This window comes from Salvelinus alpinus, chromosome 2 (genome assembly GCF_045679555.1).
Source record: "Salvelinus alpinus chromosome 2, SLU_Salpinus.1, whole genome shotgun sequence".
Classification (NCBI taxonomy): Eukaryota; Metazoa; Chordata; class Actinopteri; order Salmoniformes; family Salmonidae; genus Salvelinus; species Salvelinus alpinus.
In genome coordinates this window covers 105,029,059-105,049,036 of record NC_092087.1, presented here as the reverse complement: position 1 = coordinate 105,049,036, position 19,978 = coordinate 105,029,059, and the positions used below count along the sequence as shown (strand labels likewise).

At 36.9% G+C, this 19,978-nt stretch overlaps 1 protein-coding gene across 1 annotated transcript in view; it reads right to left on the bottom strand.

The window, feature by feature from the left end:
* Positions 1 to 19,978, bottom strand: part of LOC139547594 (protein sidekick-1-like) — a 458,168-nt gene that overhangs the window by 74,056 nt on the left and 364,134 nt on the right. Inside the window, exons 21-22 of the mRNA XM_071356530.1 lie at positions 12,134 to 12,343; positions 8,425 to 8,546 (exon numbers count right to left, since the gene is read on the bottom strand). Of these exons, the coding sequence (XP_071212631.1) occupies positions 8,425 to 8,546; positions 12,134 to 12,343 (332 nt within the window). The remainder of the gene's footprint in view (positions 1 to 8,424; positions 8,547 to 12,133; positions 12,344 to 19,978) is intronic.

The window sequence follows — 19,978 nt, the reverse complement described above, 5'->3', positions numbered from 1 at the left end:
CTAATAAATCCATGTAATATAGTCTAGACCGTCACAATAAATCCATGTAATATAGTTTAGACCGTCACAATAAATCCATGTAATATAGTCTAGACCGTCACAATAAATCCATGTAATATAGTCTAGACCGTCTCAATAAATCCATGTAATATAGTCTAGACTGTCTCAATAAATCCATGTAATATAGTCCAGACCGTCACAATAAATCCATGTAATATAGTCTAGACCGTCACAATAAATCCATGTAATATAGTCTAGACCGTCACAATAAATCCATGTAATATAGTCTAGACCGTCACAATAAATCCATGTAATATAGTCTAGACCGTCACAATAAATCCATGTAATATAGTCCAGACCGTCACAATAAATCCATGTAATATAGTCTAGACCGTCACAATAAATCCATGTAATATAGTCTAGACCGTCACAATAAATCCATGTAATATAGTCTAGACCGTAACAATAAATCCATGTAATATAGTCTAGACCGTCACAATAAATCCATGTAATATAGTCTAGACCGTCACAATAAATCCATGTAATATAGTCTAGACCGTCACAATAAATCCATGTAATATAGTCCAGACCGTCACAATAAATCCATGTAATATAGTCTAGACCGTTACAATAAATCCATGTAATATAGTCTAGACCGTCACAATAAATCCATGTAATATAGTCTAGACCGTCACAATAAATCCATGTAATATAGTCAAGACCGTCACAATAAATCCATGTAATATAGTCCAGACCGTCACAATAAATCCATGTAATATAGTCTAGACCGTCACAATAAATCCATGTAATATAGTCCAGACCGTCACAATAAATCCATGTAATATAGTCCAGACCGTCACAATAAATCAATGTAATATAGTCTAGACCGTCACAATAAATCCATGTAATATAGTCTTGACCGTCACAATAAATCCATGTAATATAGTCTAGACCGTCACAATAAATCCATGTAATATAGTCCAGACCGTCACAATAAATCCATGTAATATAGTCTAGACCGTCACAATAAATCAATGTAATATAGTCTAGACCGTCACAATAAATCCATGTAATATAGTCTAGACCGTCACAATAAATCCATGTAATATAGTCTAGACCGTCACAATAAATCCATGTAATATAGTCTAGACCGTCACAATAAATCCATGTAATATAGTCTAGACCGTCACAATAAATCCATGTAATATAGCCCAGACCGTCACAATAAATCCATGTAATATAGTCTAGACCGTCACAATAAATCCATGTAATATAGCCCAGACCGTCACAATAAATCCATGTAATATAGTCTAGACCGTCACAATAAATCCATGTAATATAGTCCAGACCGTCACAATAAATCCATGTAATATAGTCTAGACCGTCACAATAAATCCATGTAATATAGTCTAGACCGTCACAATAAATCCATGTAATATAGTCCAGACCGTCACAATAAATCCATGTAATATAGTCTAGACCGTCACAATAAATCCATGTAATATAGTCTAGACCGTCACAATAAATCAATGTAATATAGTCTAGACCGTCACAATAAATCCATGTAATATAGTCTAGACCGTCACAATAAATCCATGTAATATAGTCTAGACCGTCACAATAAATCCATGTAATATAGTCTAGACCGTCACAATAAATCCATGTAATATAGTCTAGACCGTCACAATAAATCCATGTAATATAGTCTAGACCGTCACAATAAATCCATGTAATATAGCCCAGACCGTCACAATAAATCCATGTAATATAGTCTAGACCGTCACAATAAATCCATGTAATATAGTCCAGACCGTCACAATAAATCCATGTAATATAGTCTAGACCGTCACAATAAATCCATGTAATATAGTCTAGACCGTCACAATAAATCCATGTAATATAGTCCAGACCGTCACAATAAATCCATGTAATATAGTCTAGACCGTCACAATAAATCCATGTAATATAGTCTAGACCGTCACAATAAATCCATGTAATATAGTCCAGACCGTCACAATAAATCCATGTAATATAGTCTAGACCGTCACAATAAATCCATGTAATATAGTCTAGACCGTCACAATAAATCCATGTAATATAGTCTAGACCGTCACAATAAATCCATGTAATATAGTCTAGACCGTCACAATAAATCCATGTAATATAGTCCAGACCGTCACAATAAATCCATGTAATATAGTCTAGACCGTCACAATAAATCAATGTAATATAGTCTAGACCGTCACAATAAATCCATGTAATATAGTCTAGACCGTCACAATAAATCCATGTAATATAGTCTAGACCGTCACAATAAATCCATGTAATATAGTCCAGACCGTCACAATAAATCCATGTAATATAGTCTAGACCGTCACAATAAATCCATGTAATATAGTCTAGACCGTCACAATAAATCCATGTAATATAGTCCAGACCGTCACAATAAATCCATGTAATATAGTCTAGACCGTCACAATAAATCCATGTAATATAGTCTAGACCGTCACAATAAATCCATGTAATATAGTCTAGACCGTCACAATAAATCCATGTAATATAGTCTAGACCGTCACAATAAATCCATGTAATATAGTCTAGACCGTCACAATAAATCCATGTAATATAGTCTAGACCGTCACAATAAATCCATGTAATATAGTCTAGACCGTCACAATAAATCCATGTAATATAGTCTAGACCGTCACAATAAATCCATGTAATATAGTCTAGACCGTCACAATAAATCCATGTAATATAGTCTAGAGACCGTCACAATAAATCCATGTAATATAGTCTAGACCGTCACAATAAATCCATGTAATATAGTCTAGACCGTCACAATAAATCCATGTAATATAGTCCAGACCGTCACAATAAATCCATGTAATATAGTCTAGACCGTCACAATAAATCCATGTAATATAGTCTAGACCGTCACAATAAATCCATGTAATATAGTCTAGACCGTCACAATAAATCCATGTAATATAGTCTAGACCGTCACAATAAATCCATGTAATATAGTCTAGACCGTCACAATAAATCCATGTAATATAGTCTAGACCGTCACAATAAATCCATGTAATATAGTCTAGACCGTCACAATAAATCCATGTAATATAGTCTAGTCCGTCACAATAAATCCATGTAATATAGTCTAGACCGTCACAATAAATCCATGTAATATAGTCTAGACCGTCACAATAAATCCATGTAATATAGTCTAGACCGTCACAATAAATCCATGTAATATAGTCTAGACCGTCACAATAAATCCATGTAATATAGTCTAGACCGTCACAATAAATCCATGTAATATAGTCTAGACCGTCACAATAAATCCATGTAATATAGTCTAGTCCGTCACAATAAATCCATGTAATATAGTCTAGACCGTCACAATAAATCCATGTAATATAGTCTAGACCATCACAATAAATCCATGTAATATAGTCTAGACCGTCACAATAAATCCATGTAATATAGTCCAGACCGTCACAATAAATCCATGTAATATAGTCCAGACCGTCACAATAAATCCATGTAATATAGTCTAGACCGTCACAATAAATCAATGTAATATAGTCTAGACCGTCACATGTAATATAGTCTAGACCGTCACAATAAATCCATGTAATATAGTCTAGACCGTCACAATAAATCCATGTAATATAGTCTAGACCGTCACAATAAATCCATGTAATATAGTCCAGACCGTCACAATAAATCCATGTAATATAGTCTAGACCGTCACAATAAATCCATGTAATATAGTCCAGACCGTCACAATAAATCCATGTAATATAGTCTAGACCGTCACAATAAATCCATGTAATATAGTCCAGACCGTCTCAATAAATCCATGTAATATAGTCCAGACCGTCACAATAAATCCATGTAATATAGTCTAGACCGTCACAATAAATCCATGTAATATAGTCTAGACCGTCACAATAAATCCATGTAATATAGTCTAGACCGTCACAATAAATCCATGTAATATAGTCCAGACCGTCACAATAAATCCATGTAATATAGTCTAGACCGTCACAATAAATCCATGTAATATAGTCTAGACCGTCACAATAAATCCATGTAATATAGTCTAGACCGTAACAATAAATCCATGTAATATAGTCTAGACCGTCACAATAAATCCATGTAATATAGTCTAGACCGTCACAATAAATCCATGTAATATAGTCTAGACCGTCACAATAAATCCATGTAATATAGTCCAGACCGTCACAATAAATCCATGTAATATAGTCTAGACCGTCACAATAAATCCATGTAATATAGTCTAGACCGTCACAATAAATCCATGTAATATAGTCTAGACCGTCACAATAAATCCATGTAATATAGTCTAGACCGTCACAATAAATCCATGTAATATAGTCCAGACCGTCACAATAAATCCATGTAATATAGTCTAGACCGTCACAATAAATCCATGTAATATAGTCCAGACCGTCACAATAAATCCATGTAATATAGTCCAGACCGTCACAATAAATCCATGTAATATAGTCTAGACCGTCACAATAAATCCATGTAATATAGTCCAGACCGTCACAATAAATCCATGTAATATAGTCCAGACCGTCACAATAAATCAATGTAATATAGTCTAGACCGTCACAATAAATCCATGTAATATAGTCTTGACCGTCACAATAAATCCATGTAATATAGTCTAGACCGTCACAATAAATCCATGTAATATAGTCCAGACCGTCACAATAAATCCATGTAATATAGTCTAGACCGTCACAATAAATCAATGTAATATAGTCTAGACCGTCACAATAAATCCATGTAATATAGTCTAGACCGTCACAATAAATCCATGTAATATAGTCTAGACCGTCACAATAAATCCATGTAATATAGTCTAGACCGTCACAATAAATCCATGTAATATAGTCTAGACCGTCACAATAAATCCATGTAATATAGCCCAGACCGTCACAATAAATCCATGTAATATAGTCTAGACCGTCACAATAAATCCATGTAATATAGCCCAGACCGTCACAATAAATCCATGTAATATAGTCTAGACCGTCACAATAAATCCATGTAATATAGTCCAGACTGTCACAATAAATCCATGTAATATAGTCTAGACCGTCACAATAAATCCATGTAATATAGTCTAGACCGTCACAATAAATCCATGTAATATAGTCCAGACCGTCACAATAAATCCATGTAATATAGTCTAGACCGTCACAATAAATCCATGTAATATAGTCTAGACCGTCACAATAAATCAATGTAATATAGTCTAGACCGTCACAATAAATCCATGTAATATAGTCTAGACCGTCACAATAAATCCATGTAATATAGTCTAGACCGTCACAATAAATCCATGTAATATAGTCTAGACCGTAACAATAAATCCATGTAATATAGTCTAGACCGTCACAATAAATCCATGTAATATAGTCTAGACCGTCACAATAAATCCATGTAATATAGTCTAGACCGTCACAATAAATCCATGTAATATAGTCTAGACCGTCACAATAAATCCATGTAATATAGTCTAGACCGTCACAATAAATCCATGTAATATAGTCTAGACCGTCACAATAAATCCATGTAATATAGTCTAGACCGTCACAATAAATCCATGTAATATAGTCCAGACCGTCACAATAAATCCATGTAATATAGTCTAGACCGTCACAATAAATCCATGTAATATAGTCCAGACCGTCACAATAAATCCATGTAATATAGTCTAGACCGTCACAATAAATCCATGTAATATAGTCTAGACCGTCACAATAAATCCATGTAATATAGTCCAGACCGTCACAATAAATCCATGTAATATAGTCTAGACCGTCACAATAAATCCATGTAATATAGTCTAGACCGTCACAATAAATCCATGTAATATAGTCCAGACCGTCACAATAAATCCATGTAATATAGTCTAGACCGTCACAATAAATCCATGATTCATCTTAGACAAGTCCAAAGAAACATGATATGGTATTTGACCTAGATAGTTTGTGTGTATGCATTGATATGTAGGCTACATGTGCTTTTTTTTTAAATGTATGTAGTTCTGTCCTTGAGCTGTTCTTGTCTAATGATGTTCTGTATTATGTCATTCTGTATTATGTGTCATGTTTTGTGTGGACCCCAGGAGGAGTAGCTGCTGCTTTTGCAACAGCTGATGAGGATCCTAATAAAATACCAAATACCAAATATGGAGAAAATGTAGTCTATCTCAGAAGAACAGAATAGCATGCCGTACCGGCCCCAATGCTGATCTAGGATCAGATCCTCCCCTGTCCATGTAACAGTATTCACTATGATGTAAACATCTGATTCTGTAACAGTATTCACTATGGTGTAAACATCTGATTCTGTAACAGTATTCACTATGGTGTAAACATCTGATTCTGTAACAGTATTCACTATGGTGTAAACATCTGATTCTGTAACAGTATTCACTATGGTGTAAACATCTGATTCTGTAACAGTATTCACTATGATGTAAACATCTGATTCTGTAACAGTATTCACTATGATGTAAACATCTGATTCTGTAACAGTATTCACTATGATGTAAACATCTGATTCTGTAACAGTATTCACTATGATGTAAACATCTGATTCTGCAACAGTATTCACTATGATGTAAACATCTGATTCTGTAACAGTATTCACTATGATGTAAACATCTGATTCTGTAACAGTATTCACTATGGTGTAAACATCTGATTCTGTAACAGTATTCACTATAATGTAAACATCTGATTCTGTAACAGTATTCACTATGGTGTAAACATCTGATTCTGTAACAGTATTCACTATGGTGTAAACATCTGATTCTGCAACAGTATTCACTATGGTGTAAACATCTGATTCTGTAACAGTATTCACTATGATGTAAACATCTGATTCTGTAACAGTATTCACTATGATGTAAACATCTGATTCTGTAACAGTATTCACTATGATGTAAACATCTGATTCTGTAACAGTATTCACTATGGTGTAAACATCTGATTCTGTAACAGTATTCACTATGATGTAAACATCTGATTCTGTAACAGTATTCACTATGATGTAAACATCTGGTTCTGTAACAGTATTCACTATGATGTAAACATCTGATTCTGTAACAGTGTTCACTATGATGTAAACATCTGATTCTGTAACAGTATTCACTATGATGTAAACATCTGATTCTGTAACAGTATTCACTATGATGTAAACATCTGGTTCTGTAACAGTATTCACTATGATGTAAACATCTGGTTCTGTAACAGTATTCACTATGATGTAAACATCTGATTCTGTAACAGTATTCACTATGGTGTAAACATCTGATTCTGTAACAGTATTCACTATGATGTAAACATCTGATTCTGCAACAGTATTCACTATGATGTAAACATCTGATTCTGTAACAGTATTCACTATGATGTAAACATCTGATTCTGTAACAGTATTCACTATGATGTAAACATCTGATTCTGTAACAGTATTCACTATGATGTAAACATCTGATTCTGTAACAGTATTCACTATGATGTAAACATCTGGTTCTGTAACAGTATTCACTATGATGTAAACATCTGATTCTGTAACAGTATTCACTATGATGTAAACATCTGGTTCTGTAACAGTATTCACTATGATGTAAACATCTGATTCTGTAACAGTGTTCACTATGATGTAAACATCTGATTCTGTAACAGTATTCACTATGATGTAAACATCTGATTCTGTAACAGTATTCACTATGATGTAAACATCTGATTCTGTAACAGTATTCACTATGATGTAAACATCTGGTTCTGTAACAGTATTCACTATGATGTAAACATCTGGTTCTGTAACAGTATTCACTATGATGTAAACATCTGATTCTGTAACAGTATTCACTATGATGTAAACATCTGGTTCTGTAACAGTATTCACTATGATGTAAACATCTGATTCTGTAACAGTATTCACTATGATGTAAACATCTGATTCTGTAACAGCTCTCCTTCTCTGAGACTCTTTGGGTCCTGGATACTCCTTGTATATACGGGTCCAGGGATGACCTGCTAATATTAGCTGTGTAGCTAACTGTGAAATTACTGCTCTGGATTTAGTTAAATGTACAAACTTTGTAGCTGGATACTAGCTTCACATCACCAGTAACAGTGAAATACTGACCTGGATTTAGTTACATTTACAAACTTTGTAGCTGGATACTAGCTTCACATCACCAGTAACAGTGAAATACTGACCTGGATTTAGTTAAATGTACAAACTCTGTAGCTGGATACTAGCTTCACATCACCAGTAACAGTGAAATACTGACCTGGATTTAGTTAAATGTACACACTTTGTAGATGGATACTAGCTTCACATCACCAGTAACAGTGAAATACTGACCTGTCCTTCTACGATCCATTTGGAGATGACCGTCTTTCCATCGCTGCCGGGGCGGAACCTTAGTGTGGCGGAGCGAGGGCTGATGTTGGAGATGACCAGGTTAGAGGGCACACCAGGAAGCTCTGAGACAGAGACACAACACCAGGTTAGAGGACACACCAGGAAGCTCTGAGACACAGACACAACATCAGGTTAGAGGACACACCAGGAAGCTCTGAGACAGAGACACAGCATTGGGTTAGAGGACACACCAGGAAGCTCTGAGACACAGACACAACATCAGGTTAGAGGACACAGCAGGAAGCTCTGAGACACAGACACAACATCAGGTTAGAGGACACAGCAGGAAGCTCTGAGACAGAGACACAACATCAGGTTAGAGGACACACCAGGAAGCTCTGAGACACAGACACAACATCAGGTTAGAGGGCACACCAGGAAGCTCTGAGACACAGACAAAACATCAGGTTAGAGGACACAGCAGGAAGCTCTGAGACACAGACACAACATCAGGTTAGAGGACACAGCAGGAAGCTCTGAGACAGAGACACAACATCAGGTTAGAGGACACACCAGGAAGCTCTGAGACAGAGACACAACATCAGGTTAGAGGGCACACCAGGAAGCTCTGAGACACAGACAAAACATCAGGTTAGAGGACACACCAGGAAGCTCTGAGACACAGACACAACATCAGGTTAGAGGACACAGCAGGAAGCTCTGAGACACAGACACAACACCAGGTTAGAGGACACACCAGGAAGCTCTGAGACAGAGACACAGCACCAGCTTAGAGGACACAGCAGGAAGCTCTGAGACACAGACACAACATCAGGTTAGAGGACACACCAGGAAGCTCTGAGACAGAGACACAGCACCAGCTTAGAGGACACAGCAGGAAGCTCTGAGACAGAGACACAACAACAGGTTAGAGGACACACCAGGAAGCTCTGAGACAGAGACAAAACATCAGGTTAGAGGACACACCAGGAAGCTCTGAGACACAGACACAACATCAGGTTAGAGGGCACACCAGGAAGCTCTGAGACAGAGACACAACACTACGTTAGAGGGCACACCAGGAAGCTCTGAGACAGAGACACAACACCAGGTTAGAGGGCACACCAGGAAGCTCTGAGACAGAGACACACCACTAGGTTAGAGGGCACACCAGGAAGCTCTGAGACAGAGACACAACACTACGTTAGAGGGCACACCAGGAAGCTCTGAGACACAGACACACCACTAGGTTAGAGGACACACCAGGAAGCTCTGAGACACAGACACACCACTAGGTTAGAGGACACACCAGGAAGCTCTGAGACACAGACACAACATCAGGTTAGAGGACACACCAGGAAGCTCTGAGACACAGACACAACATCAGGTTAGAGGGCACACCAGGAAGCTCTGAGACAGAGACACAACACTACGTTAGAGGGCACACCAGGAAGCTCTGAGACAGAGACACAACACTACGTTAGAGGGCACACCAGGAAGCTCTGAGACACAGACACACCACTAGGTTAGAGGACACACCAGGAAGCTCTGAGACACAGACACACCACTAGGTTAGAGGACACACCAGGAAGCTCTGAGACACAGACACAACATCAGGTTAGAGGACACACCAGGAAGCTCTGAGACACAGACACAACATCAGGTTAGAGGGCACACCAGGAAGCTCTGAGACAGAGACACAACACTACGTTAGAGGGCACACCAGGAAGCTCTGAGACAGAGACACAACACCAGGTTAGAGGGCACACCAGGAAGCTCTGAGACAGAGACACAACACCAGGTTAGAGGACACACCAGGAAGCTCTGAGACAGAGACACAACATCAGGTTAGAGGGCACACCAGGAAGCTCTGAGACACAGACACAACATCAGGTTAGAGGGCACACCAGGAAGCTCTGAGACAGAGACACAACAGCAGGTTAGAGGACACACCAGGAAGCTCTGAGACAGAGACACAACACCAGGTTAGAGGACACACCAGGAAGCTCTGAGACAGAGACACAACATCAGGTTAGAGGACACACCAGGAAGCTCTGAGACAGAGACACAACACCAGGTTAGAGGACACACCAGGAAGCTCTGAGACAGAGACACAACATCAGGTTAGAGGACACACCAGGAAGCTCTGAGACAGAGACACAACACCAGGTTAGAGGGCACACCAGGAAGCTCTGAGACAGAGACACAACAGCAGGTTAGAGGACACACCAGGAAGCTCTGAGACACAGACACAACATCAGGTTAGAGGGCACACCAGGAAGCTCTGAGACAGAGACACAACAACAGGTTAGAGGACACACCAGGAAGCTCTGAGACACAGACACAACACCAGGTTAGAGGGCACACCAGGAAGCTCTGAGACAGAGACACAACACCAGGTTAGAGGACACACCAGGAAGCTCTGAGACAGAGACACAACATCAGGTTAGAGGGCACACCAGGAAGCTCTGAGACAGAGACACAACACCAGGTTAGAGGACACACCAGGAAGCTCTGAGACAGAGACACAACACCAGGTTAGAGGACACACCAGGAAGCTCTGAGACACAGACACACCACCAGGTTAGAGGACACACCAGGAAGCTCTGAGACACAGACACAACATCAGGTTAGAGGACACACCAGGAAGCTCTGAGACACAGACACAACATCAGGTTAGAGGGCACACCAGGAAGCTCTGAGACACAGACACAACATCAGGTTAGAGGGCACACCAGGAAGCTCTGAGACACAGACACAACATCAGGTTAGAGGGCACACCAGGAAGCTCTGAGACACAGACACAACACCAGGTTAGAGGGCACAGCTATTTGTGGTTAATAAGGGTAATAATGACTTAGCTATGGTTAATAAGTGTAATAATGACTTAGCTATGGTTAATAAGGGTAATAATGACTTAGCTATTTGTGGTTAATAAGGGTAATAATGACTTAGCTATGGTTAATAAGGGTAATAATGACTTAGCTATTTGTGGTTAATAAGGGTAATAATGACTTAGCTATTTGTGGTTAATAAGGGTAATAATGACTTAGCTATTTGTGGTTAATAAGGGTAATAATGACTTAGCTATGGTTAATAAGTGTAATAATGACTTAGCTATTTGTGGTTAATAAGGGTAATAATGACTTAGCTATGGTTAATAAGGGTAATAATGACTTAGCTATTTGTGGTTAATAAGGGTAATAATGACTTAGCTATTTGTGGTTAATAAGGGTAATAATGACTTAGCTATTTGTGGTTAATAAGGGTAATAATGACTGCAACTTGGCCTTTGTCCAACGTCTTCCTCTCTCTCGCGCAGACACACAGACACACAGACACACAGACACACAGACACACAGACACACAAACACACAAACACACAGACACACAGACACACACACTGTTTGTCTAAGCTGTTTTACATGATTGTGACTTCAGTGTGTGTGTGTGTGTGTGTGTGTGTGTGTGTGTGTGTGTGTGTGTGTGTGTGTGTGTGTGTGTGTGTGTGTGTGTGTGTGTGTGTGTGTGTGTGTGTGTGTGTGTGTGTGTGTTTTGAATCATGGCGGTGCAGTAATAGTCACTTATCAGCGGAGATAAATATAATGGCATCTTCTGAGCTCCTCACTCTCTTTCTGTGATGCTGTATACGTCTCATATATATGATGGAATGTGATGATGATGATGATGATGATGTGTGTTGTCTGACCTGGCGGAACTCCAGAAGAGATGGTGGAGGTGGTGGCCACGCCTCTTCCTGCCGCTGTCATGGCGGCGACCTCCAGGGTGTATGATGTCATAGAGGTCAAGCTGGTGACCTTGTATTGCAGGGTAGAGTTAGAGAGAGGTCGCTCCTCACAGGACGCATTGACCCCCGACCCTGACCCTGACCCCGAAACACACCACAATATCACATAACCTAGAGAGAGAGAGAGAGATGGAGAGAGAGAGAGAGATGGAGATGGAGAGAGAGATTATTGTTAATGATCTATTTCACTTGTTTTGGCAATGTAATCATATGTTCCCCACGCCAATAAAGCCCTTTTATTTAATTGAGAGCGAGAATTAGGCCGATACCAACTAAGTATCAATTCTGCAGAGAAGAATTGAAGAAGAGTCTCCTAAGCAAGCTGGTCCTGGGGCTCTGTTCACAAACACAAACAGACGTCACAGAGCCCCAGGACAGCAACACAATTAGACCCAACCAAATCAATGGAAAACAAAAAGATAATTACTTGACACATTGGCTCTCAAGAGAAGTCAGGCTATGTGCTCACTGCCCACAACATGAGGTGGAAACTGAGCTGCACTTCCTAACCTCCTGCTAAATGTATGACCATATTAGAGACACGTATTTCCCTCAGATTACACAGATCCACAAGGAATTCTAAAACAAATCCAATTTTGATAAACGCCCATTTCTATTGGTTAACCTGTTGTCACAAGAAAAGGTCAACCAGTGAAGAACAAACAACATTGTAAATATAACCCATATTTATGTTTATTTATTTTCCCTTTTGTACTTTAGTGGTCTAGAGCTAACTTTTTTGGGGTTCTAGAGCTAACTACTTTAGTGTTCTAGAGCTAACTAAGTACTTTAGTGTTCTGGAGCTAACTTTTTTGGGGTTCTAGAGCTAACTTCTTTCGTGTTCTAGTTCTAGAGCATGTACTTTAGTGTTGATGTTCTAGAGCTAAGTACTTTAGTGTTCTAGTTCTAGAGCTAAGTACTTTAGTGTTCTAGTTCTAGAGCTAAGTACTTTAGTGTTCTAGAGCTAAGTACTTTAGTGTTCTAGTTCTAGAGCTACGTACTTTAGTGTTGTAGTTCTAGAGCTAAGTACTTTAGTGTTCTCGAGCTAACTACTTTAGTGTTCTTGTTCTAGAGATAACTACTTTAGTGTTCTAGTTCTAGAGCTAACTACTTAGTGTTCTAGAGCTAAGTCATTTCATGTTCTAGTTCTAGAGCTAACTACTTAAGTGTTCTAGAGCTAAGTCATTTAATGTTCTAGTTCTAGAGCTAACTACTTTAGTGTTCTAGTTCTAGAGCTAACTACTTTAGTGTTCTAGTTCTAGAGCTAACTACTTAGTGTTCTAGAGCTAAGTCATTTCATGTTCTAGTTCTAGAGCTAACTACTTAAGTGTTCTAGAGCTAAGTCATTTAATGTTCTAGTTCTAGAGCTAACTACTTTAGTGTTCTTGTTCTAGAGCTAACTACTTTAGTGTTCTAGTTCTAGAGCTAACTACTTTAGTGTTCTAGTTCTAGAGCTAACTACTTTAGTGTTCTAGTTCTAGAGCTAACTACTTTAGTGTTCTAGAGCTAAGTCATTTAATGTTCTAGTTCTAGAGCTAACTACTTTAGTGTTCTAGAGCTAAGTCATTTAATGTTCTAGTTCTAGAGCTAACTACTTTAGTGTTCTAGAGCTAAGTCATTTCATGTTCTAGTTCTAGAGCTAACTACTTTAGTGTTCTAGAGCTAAGTCATTTCATGTTCTAGTTCTAGAGCTTACTACTTTAGTGTTCTAGAGCTAAGTCATTTCATGTTCTAGTTCTAGAGCTAACTACTTTAGTGTTCTAGAGCTAAGTCATTTAGTGTTCCAGTGTTGTTACTCATTCATCTGTGTCGCAGCTCTCGCGCCGCGGTCCGCAAATGCAAGTTGTGGTTACTTTTCTCCCGTGGGAAACACTAATGCTATTTGTTGACTATTAGGAGGACAGTAATACTTCTGGCATTTCTGGAAACCACTGTTATCTACAGTTGACAGTTCTAATGGGGAGGAAATCAGAGCTGTACACTGTTTAACCTGTAGCCACGGCTTTATAGCCTATATGGGTAATTATGTCTGGTATTGGTTACTATCTGACACAATATCAATGTTGCCAGACAAGGTACACGAGGGGACAGTAGGCATAAAAAGTTATAAGAAGTTATAATAAGTAATAATATATAAGTTATATTAGAAGTTATAGGTCTGATGGAAGTTAGAGGTCTGATATAAGTTGTAGGTCTGATATAAGTTAGAGGTCTGTTATAAGTTAGAGGTCTGATGGAAGTTAGAGGTCTGATATAAGTTGTAGGTCTGATATAAGTTATAGGTCTGATATAAGTTAGAGGTCTGATGGAAGTTAGAGGTCTGATATAAGTTGTAGGTCTGATATAAGTTATAGGTCTGATATAAGTTATAGGTCTGATATAAGTTAGAGGTCTGATATAAGTTAGAGGTCTGATATAAGTTATAGGTCTGATATAAGTTAGAGGTCTGATATAAGTTAGAGGTCTGATATAAGTTATAGGTCTGATATAAGTTAGAGGTCTGATATAAGTTAGAGGTCTGATATAAGTTAGAGGTCTGATATAAGTTATAGGTCTGATGGAAGTTAGAGGTCTGATATAAGTTATAGGTCTGATATAAGTTAGAGGTCTGATATAAGTTATAGGTCTGATATAAGTTAGAGGTCTGATATAAGTTAGAGGTCTGAGAGAAGTTATAGGTCTGATATAAGTTATAGGTCTGATATAAGTTAGAGGTCTGATATAAGTTATAGGTCTGATGGAAGTTAGAGGTCTGATATAAGTTAGAGGTCTGAGAGAAGTTATTGGTCTGTTATAAGTTATAGGTCTGATATAAGTTATAGGTCTGATATAAGTTAGAGGTCTGATATAAGTTAGAGGTCTGATATAAGTTATAGGTCTGATGGAAGTTAGAGGTCTGATATAAGTTATAGGTCTGATATAAGTTAGAGGTCTGATATAAGTTAGAGGTCTGAGAGAAGTTATTGGTCTGTTATAAGTTATAGGTCTGATATAAGTTATAGGTCTGATATAAGTTAGAGGTCTGATATAAGTTAGAGGTCTGATATAAGTTATAGGTCTGATGGAAGTTAGAGGTCTGATATAAGTTATAGGTCTGATATAAGTTAGAGGTCTGATATAAGTTAGAGGTCTGATGGAAGTTAGAGGTCTGATATAAGTTGTAGGTCTGATATAAGTTATAGGTCTGATATAAGTTATAGGTCTGATATAAGTTAGAGGTCTGATATAAGTTAGAGGTCTGATATAAGTTATAGGTCTGATATAAGTTAGAGGTCTGATATAAGTTAGAGGTCTGATATAAGTTATAGGTCTGATATAAGTTAGAGGTCTGATATAAGTTAGAGGTCTGATATAAGTTAGAGGTCTGATATAAGTTATAGGTCTGATGGAAGTTAGAGGTCTGATATAAGTTATAGGTCTGATATAAGTTAGAGGTCTGATATAAGTTAGAGGTCTGAGAGAAGTTATAGGTCTGATATAAGTTATAGGTCTGATATAAGTTAGAGGTCTGATATAAGTTATAGGTCTGATGGAAGTTAGAGGTCTGATATAAGTTAGAGGTCTGAGAGAAGTTATTGGTCTGTTATAAGTTATAGGTCTGATATAAGTTATAGGTCTGATATAAGTTAGAGGTCTGATATAAGTTAGAGGTCTGATATAAGTTATAGGTCTGATGGAAGTTAGAGGTCTGATATAAGTTGTAGGTCTGATATAAGTTATAGGTCTGATATAAGTTATAGGTCTGATATAAGTTAGAGGTCTGATATAAGTTAGAGGTCTGATATAAGTTATAGGTCTGATATAAGTTAGAGGTCTGATATAAGTTAGAGGTCTGATATAAGTTATAGGTCTGATATAAGTTAGAGGTCTGATATAAGTTAGAGGTCTGATATAAGTTAGAGGTCTGATATAAGTTATAGGTCTGATGGAAGTTAGAGGTCTGATATAAGTTATAGGTCTGATATAAGTTAGAGGTCTGATATAAGTTATAGGTCTGATATAAGTTAGAGGTCTGATATAAGTTAGAGGTCTGAGAGAAGTTATAGGTCTGATATAAGTTATAGGTCTGATATAAGTTAGAGGTCTGATATAAGTTATAGGTCTGATGGAAGTTAGAGGTCTGATATAAGTTAGAGGTCTGAGAGAAGTTATTGGTCTGTTATAAGTTATAGGTCTGATATAAGTTATAGGTCTGATATAAGTTAGAGGTCTGATATAAGTTAGAGGTCTGATATAAGTTATAGGTCTGATGGAAGTTAGAGGTCTGATATAAGTTGTAGGTCTGATATAAGTTATAGGTCTGATATAAGTTATAGGTCTGATATAAGTTAGAGGTCTGATATAAGTTAGAGGTCTGATATAAGTTATAGGTCTGATATAAGTTAGAGGTCTGATATAAGTTAGAGGTCTGATATAAGTTATAGGTCTGATATAAGTTAGAGGTCTGATATAAGTTAGAGGTCTGATATAAGTTAGAGGTCTGATATAAGTTATAGGTCTGATGGAAGTTAGAGGTCTGATATAAGTTATAGGTCTGATATAAGTTAGAGGTCTGATATAAGTTATAGGTCTGATATAAGTTAGAGGTCTGATATAAGTTAGAGGTCTGAGAGAAGTTATAGGTCTGATATAAGTTATAGGTCTGATATAAGTTAGAGGTCTGATATAAGTTATAGGTCTGATGGAAGTTAGAGGTCTGATATAAGTTAGAGGTCTGAGAGAAGTTATTGGTCTGTTATAAGTTATAGGTCTGATATAAGTTATAGGTCTGATATAAGTTATAGGTCTGATATAAGTTAGAGGTCTGATATAAGTTATAGGTCTGATATAAGTTAGAGGTCTGATATAAGTTAGAGTTCTGAGAGAAGTTATAGGTCTGATATAAGTTATAGGTCTGATATAAGTTAGAGGTCTGATATAAGTTATAGGTCTGATGGAAGTTAGAGGTCTGATATAAGTTAGAGGTCTGAGAGAAGTTATTGGTCTGTTATAAGTTATAGGTCTGATATAAGTTATAGGTCTGATATAAGTTAGAGGTCTGATATAAGTTAGAGGTCTGATATAAGTTATAGGTCTGATGGAAGTTAGAGGTCTGATATAAGTTATAGGTCTGATATAAGTTAGAGGTCTGATATAAGTTAGAGGTCTGAGAGAAGTTATTGGTCTGTTATAAGTTATAGGTCTGATATAAGTTATAGGTCTGATATAAGTTAGAGGTCTGATATAAGTTAGAGGTCTGATATAAGTTATAGGTCTGATGGAAGTTAGAGGTCTGATATAAGTTATAGGTCTGATATATAGGTCTGATATAAGTTATAGGTCTGATGGAAGTTATAGGTCTGATATAAGTTAGAGGTCTGATATAAGTTAGAGGTCTGATATAAGTTAGAGGTCTGATATAAGTTGTAGGTCTGATATAAGTTAGAGGTCTGTTATAAGTTAGAGGTCTGATGGAAGTTAGAGGTCTGATATAAGTTGTAGGTCTGATATAAGTTATAGGTCTGATGGAAGTTAGAGGTCTGATATAAGTTGTAGGTCTGATATAAGTTATAGGTCTGATGGAAGTTATAGGTCTGATATAAGTTATAGGTCTGATATAAGTTAGAGGTCTGATATAAGTTAGAGGTCTGATGGAAGTTAGAGGTCTGATATAAGTTGTAGGTCTGATATAAGTTATAGGTCTGATATAAGTTATAGGTCTGATATAAGTTAGAGGTCTGATATAAGTTAGAGGTCTGATATAAGTTATAGGTCTGATATAAGTTAGAGGTCTGATATAAGTTAGAGGTCTGATATAAGTTATAGGTCTGATATAAGTTAGAGGTCTGATATAAGTTAGAGGTCTGATATAAGTTAGAGGTCTGATATAAGTTATAGGTCTGATGGAAGTTAGAGGTCTGATATAAGTTATAGGTCTGATATAAGTTAGAGGTCTGATATAAGTTATAGGTCTGATATAAGTTAGAGGTCTGATATAAGTTAGAGGTCTGAGAGAAGTTATAGGTCTGATATAAGTTATAGGTCTGATATAAGTTAGAGGTCTGATATAAGTTATAGGTCTGATGGAAGTTAGAGGTCTGATATAAGTTAGAGGTCTGAGAGAAGTTATTGGTCTGTTATAAGTTATAGGTCTGATATAAGTTATAGGTCTGATATAAGTTAGAGGTCTGATATAAGTTAGAGGTCTGATATAAGTTATAGGTCTGATGGAAGTTAGAGGTCTGATATAAGTTATAGGTCTGATATAAGTTAGAGGTCTGATATAAGTTAGAGGTCTGAGAGAAGTTATTGGTCTGTTATAAGTTATAGGTCTGATATAAGTTATAGGTCTGATATAAGTTAGAGGTCTGATATAAGTTAGAGGTCTGATATAAGTTATAGGTCTGATGGAAGTTAGAGGTCTGATATAAGTTATAGGTCTGATATAAGTTAGAGGTCTGATATAAGTTAGAGGTCTGATGGAAGTTAGAGGTCTGATATAAGTTGTAGGTCTGATATAAGTTATAGGTCTGATATAAGTTATAGGTCTGATATAAGTTAGAGGTCTGATATAAGTTAGAGGTCTGATATAAGTTATAGGTCTGATATAAGTTAGAGGTCTGATATAAGTTAGAGGTCTGATATAAGTTATAGGTCTGATATAAGTTAGAGGTCTGATATAAGTTAGAGGTCTGATATAAGTTAGAGGTCTGATATAAGTTATAGGTCTGATGGAAGTTAGAGGTCTGATATAAGTTATAGGTCTGATATAAGTTAGAGGTCTGATATAAGTTATAGGTCTGATATAAGTTAGAGGTCTGATATAAGTTAGAGGTCTGAGAGAAGTTATAGGTCTGATATAAGTTATAGGTCTGATATAAGTTAGAGGTCTGATATAAGTTATAGGTCTGATGGAAGTTAGAGGTCTGATATAAGTTAGAGGTCTGAGAGAAGTTATTGGTCTGTTATAAGTTATAGGTCTGATATAAGTTATAGGTCTGATATAAGTTAGAGGTCTGATATAAGTTAGAGGTCTGATATAAGTTATAGGTCTGATGGAAGTTAGAGGTCTGATATAAGTTGTAGGTCTGATATAAGTTATAGGTCTGATATAAGTTATAGGTCTGATATAAGTTAGAGGTCTGATATAAGTTAGAGGTCTGATATAAGTTATAGGTCTGATATAAGTTAGAGGTCTGATATAAGTTAGAGGTCTGATATAAGTTATAGGTCTGATATAAGTTAGAGGTCTGATATAAGTTAGAGGTCTGATATAAGTTAGAGGTCTGATATAAGTTATAGGTCTGATGGAAGTTAGAGGTCTGATATAAGTTATAGGTCTGATATAAGTTAGAGGTCTGATATAAGTTATAGGTCTGATATAAGTTAGAGGTCTGATATAAGTTAGAGGTCTGAGAGAAGTTATAGGTCTGATATAAGTTATAGGTCTGATATAAGTTAGAGGTCTGATATAAGTTATAGGTCTGATGGAAGTTAGAGGTCTGATATAAGTTAGAGGTCTGAGAGAAGTTATTGGTCTGTTATAAGTTATAGGTCTGATATAAGTTATAGGTCTGATATAAGTTAGAGGTCTGATATAAGTTAGAGGTCTGATATAAGTTATAGGTCTGATGGAAGTTAGAGGTCTGATATAAGTTATAGGTCTGATATAAGTTAGAGGTCTGATATAAGTTAGAGGTCTGAGAGAAGTTATTGGTCTGTTATAAGTTATAGGTCTGATATAAGTTATAGGTCTGATATAAGTTA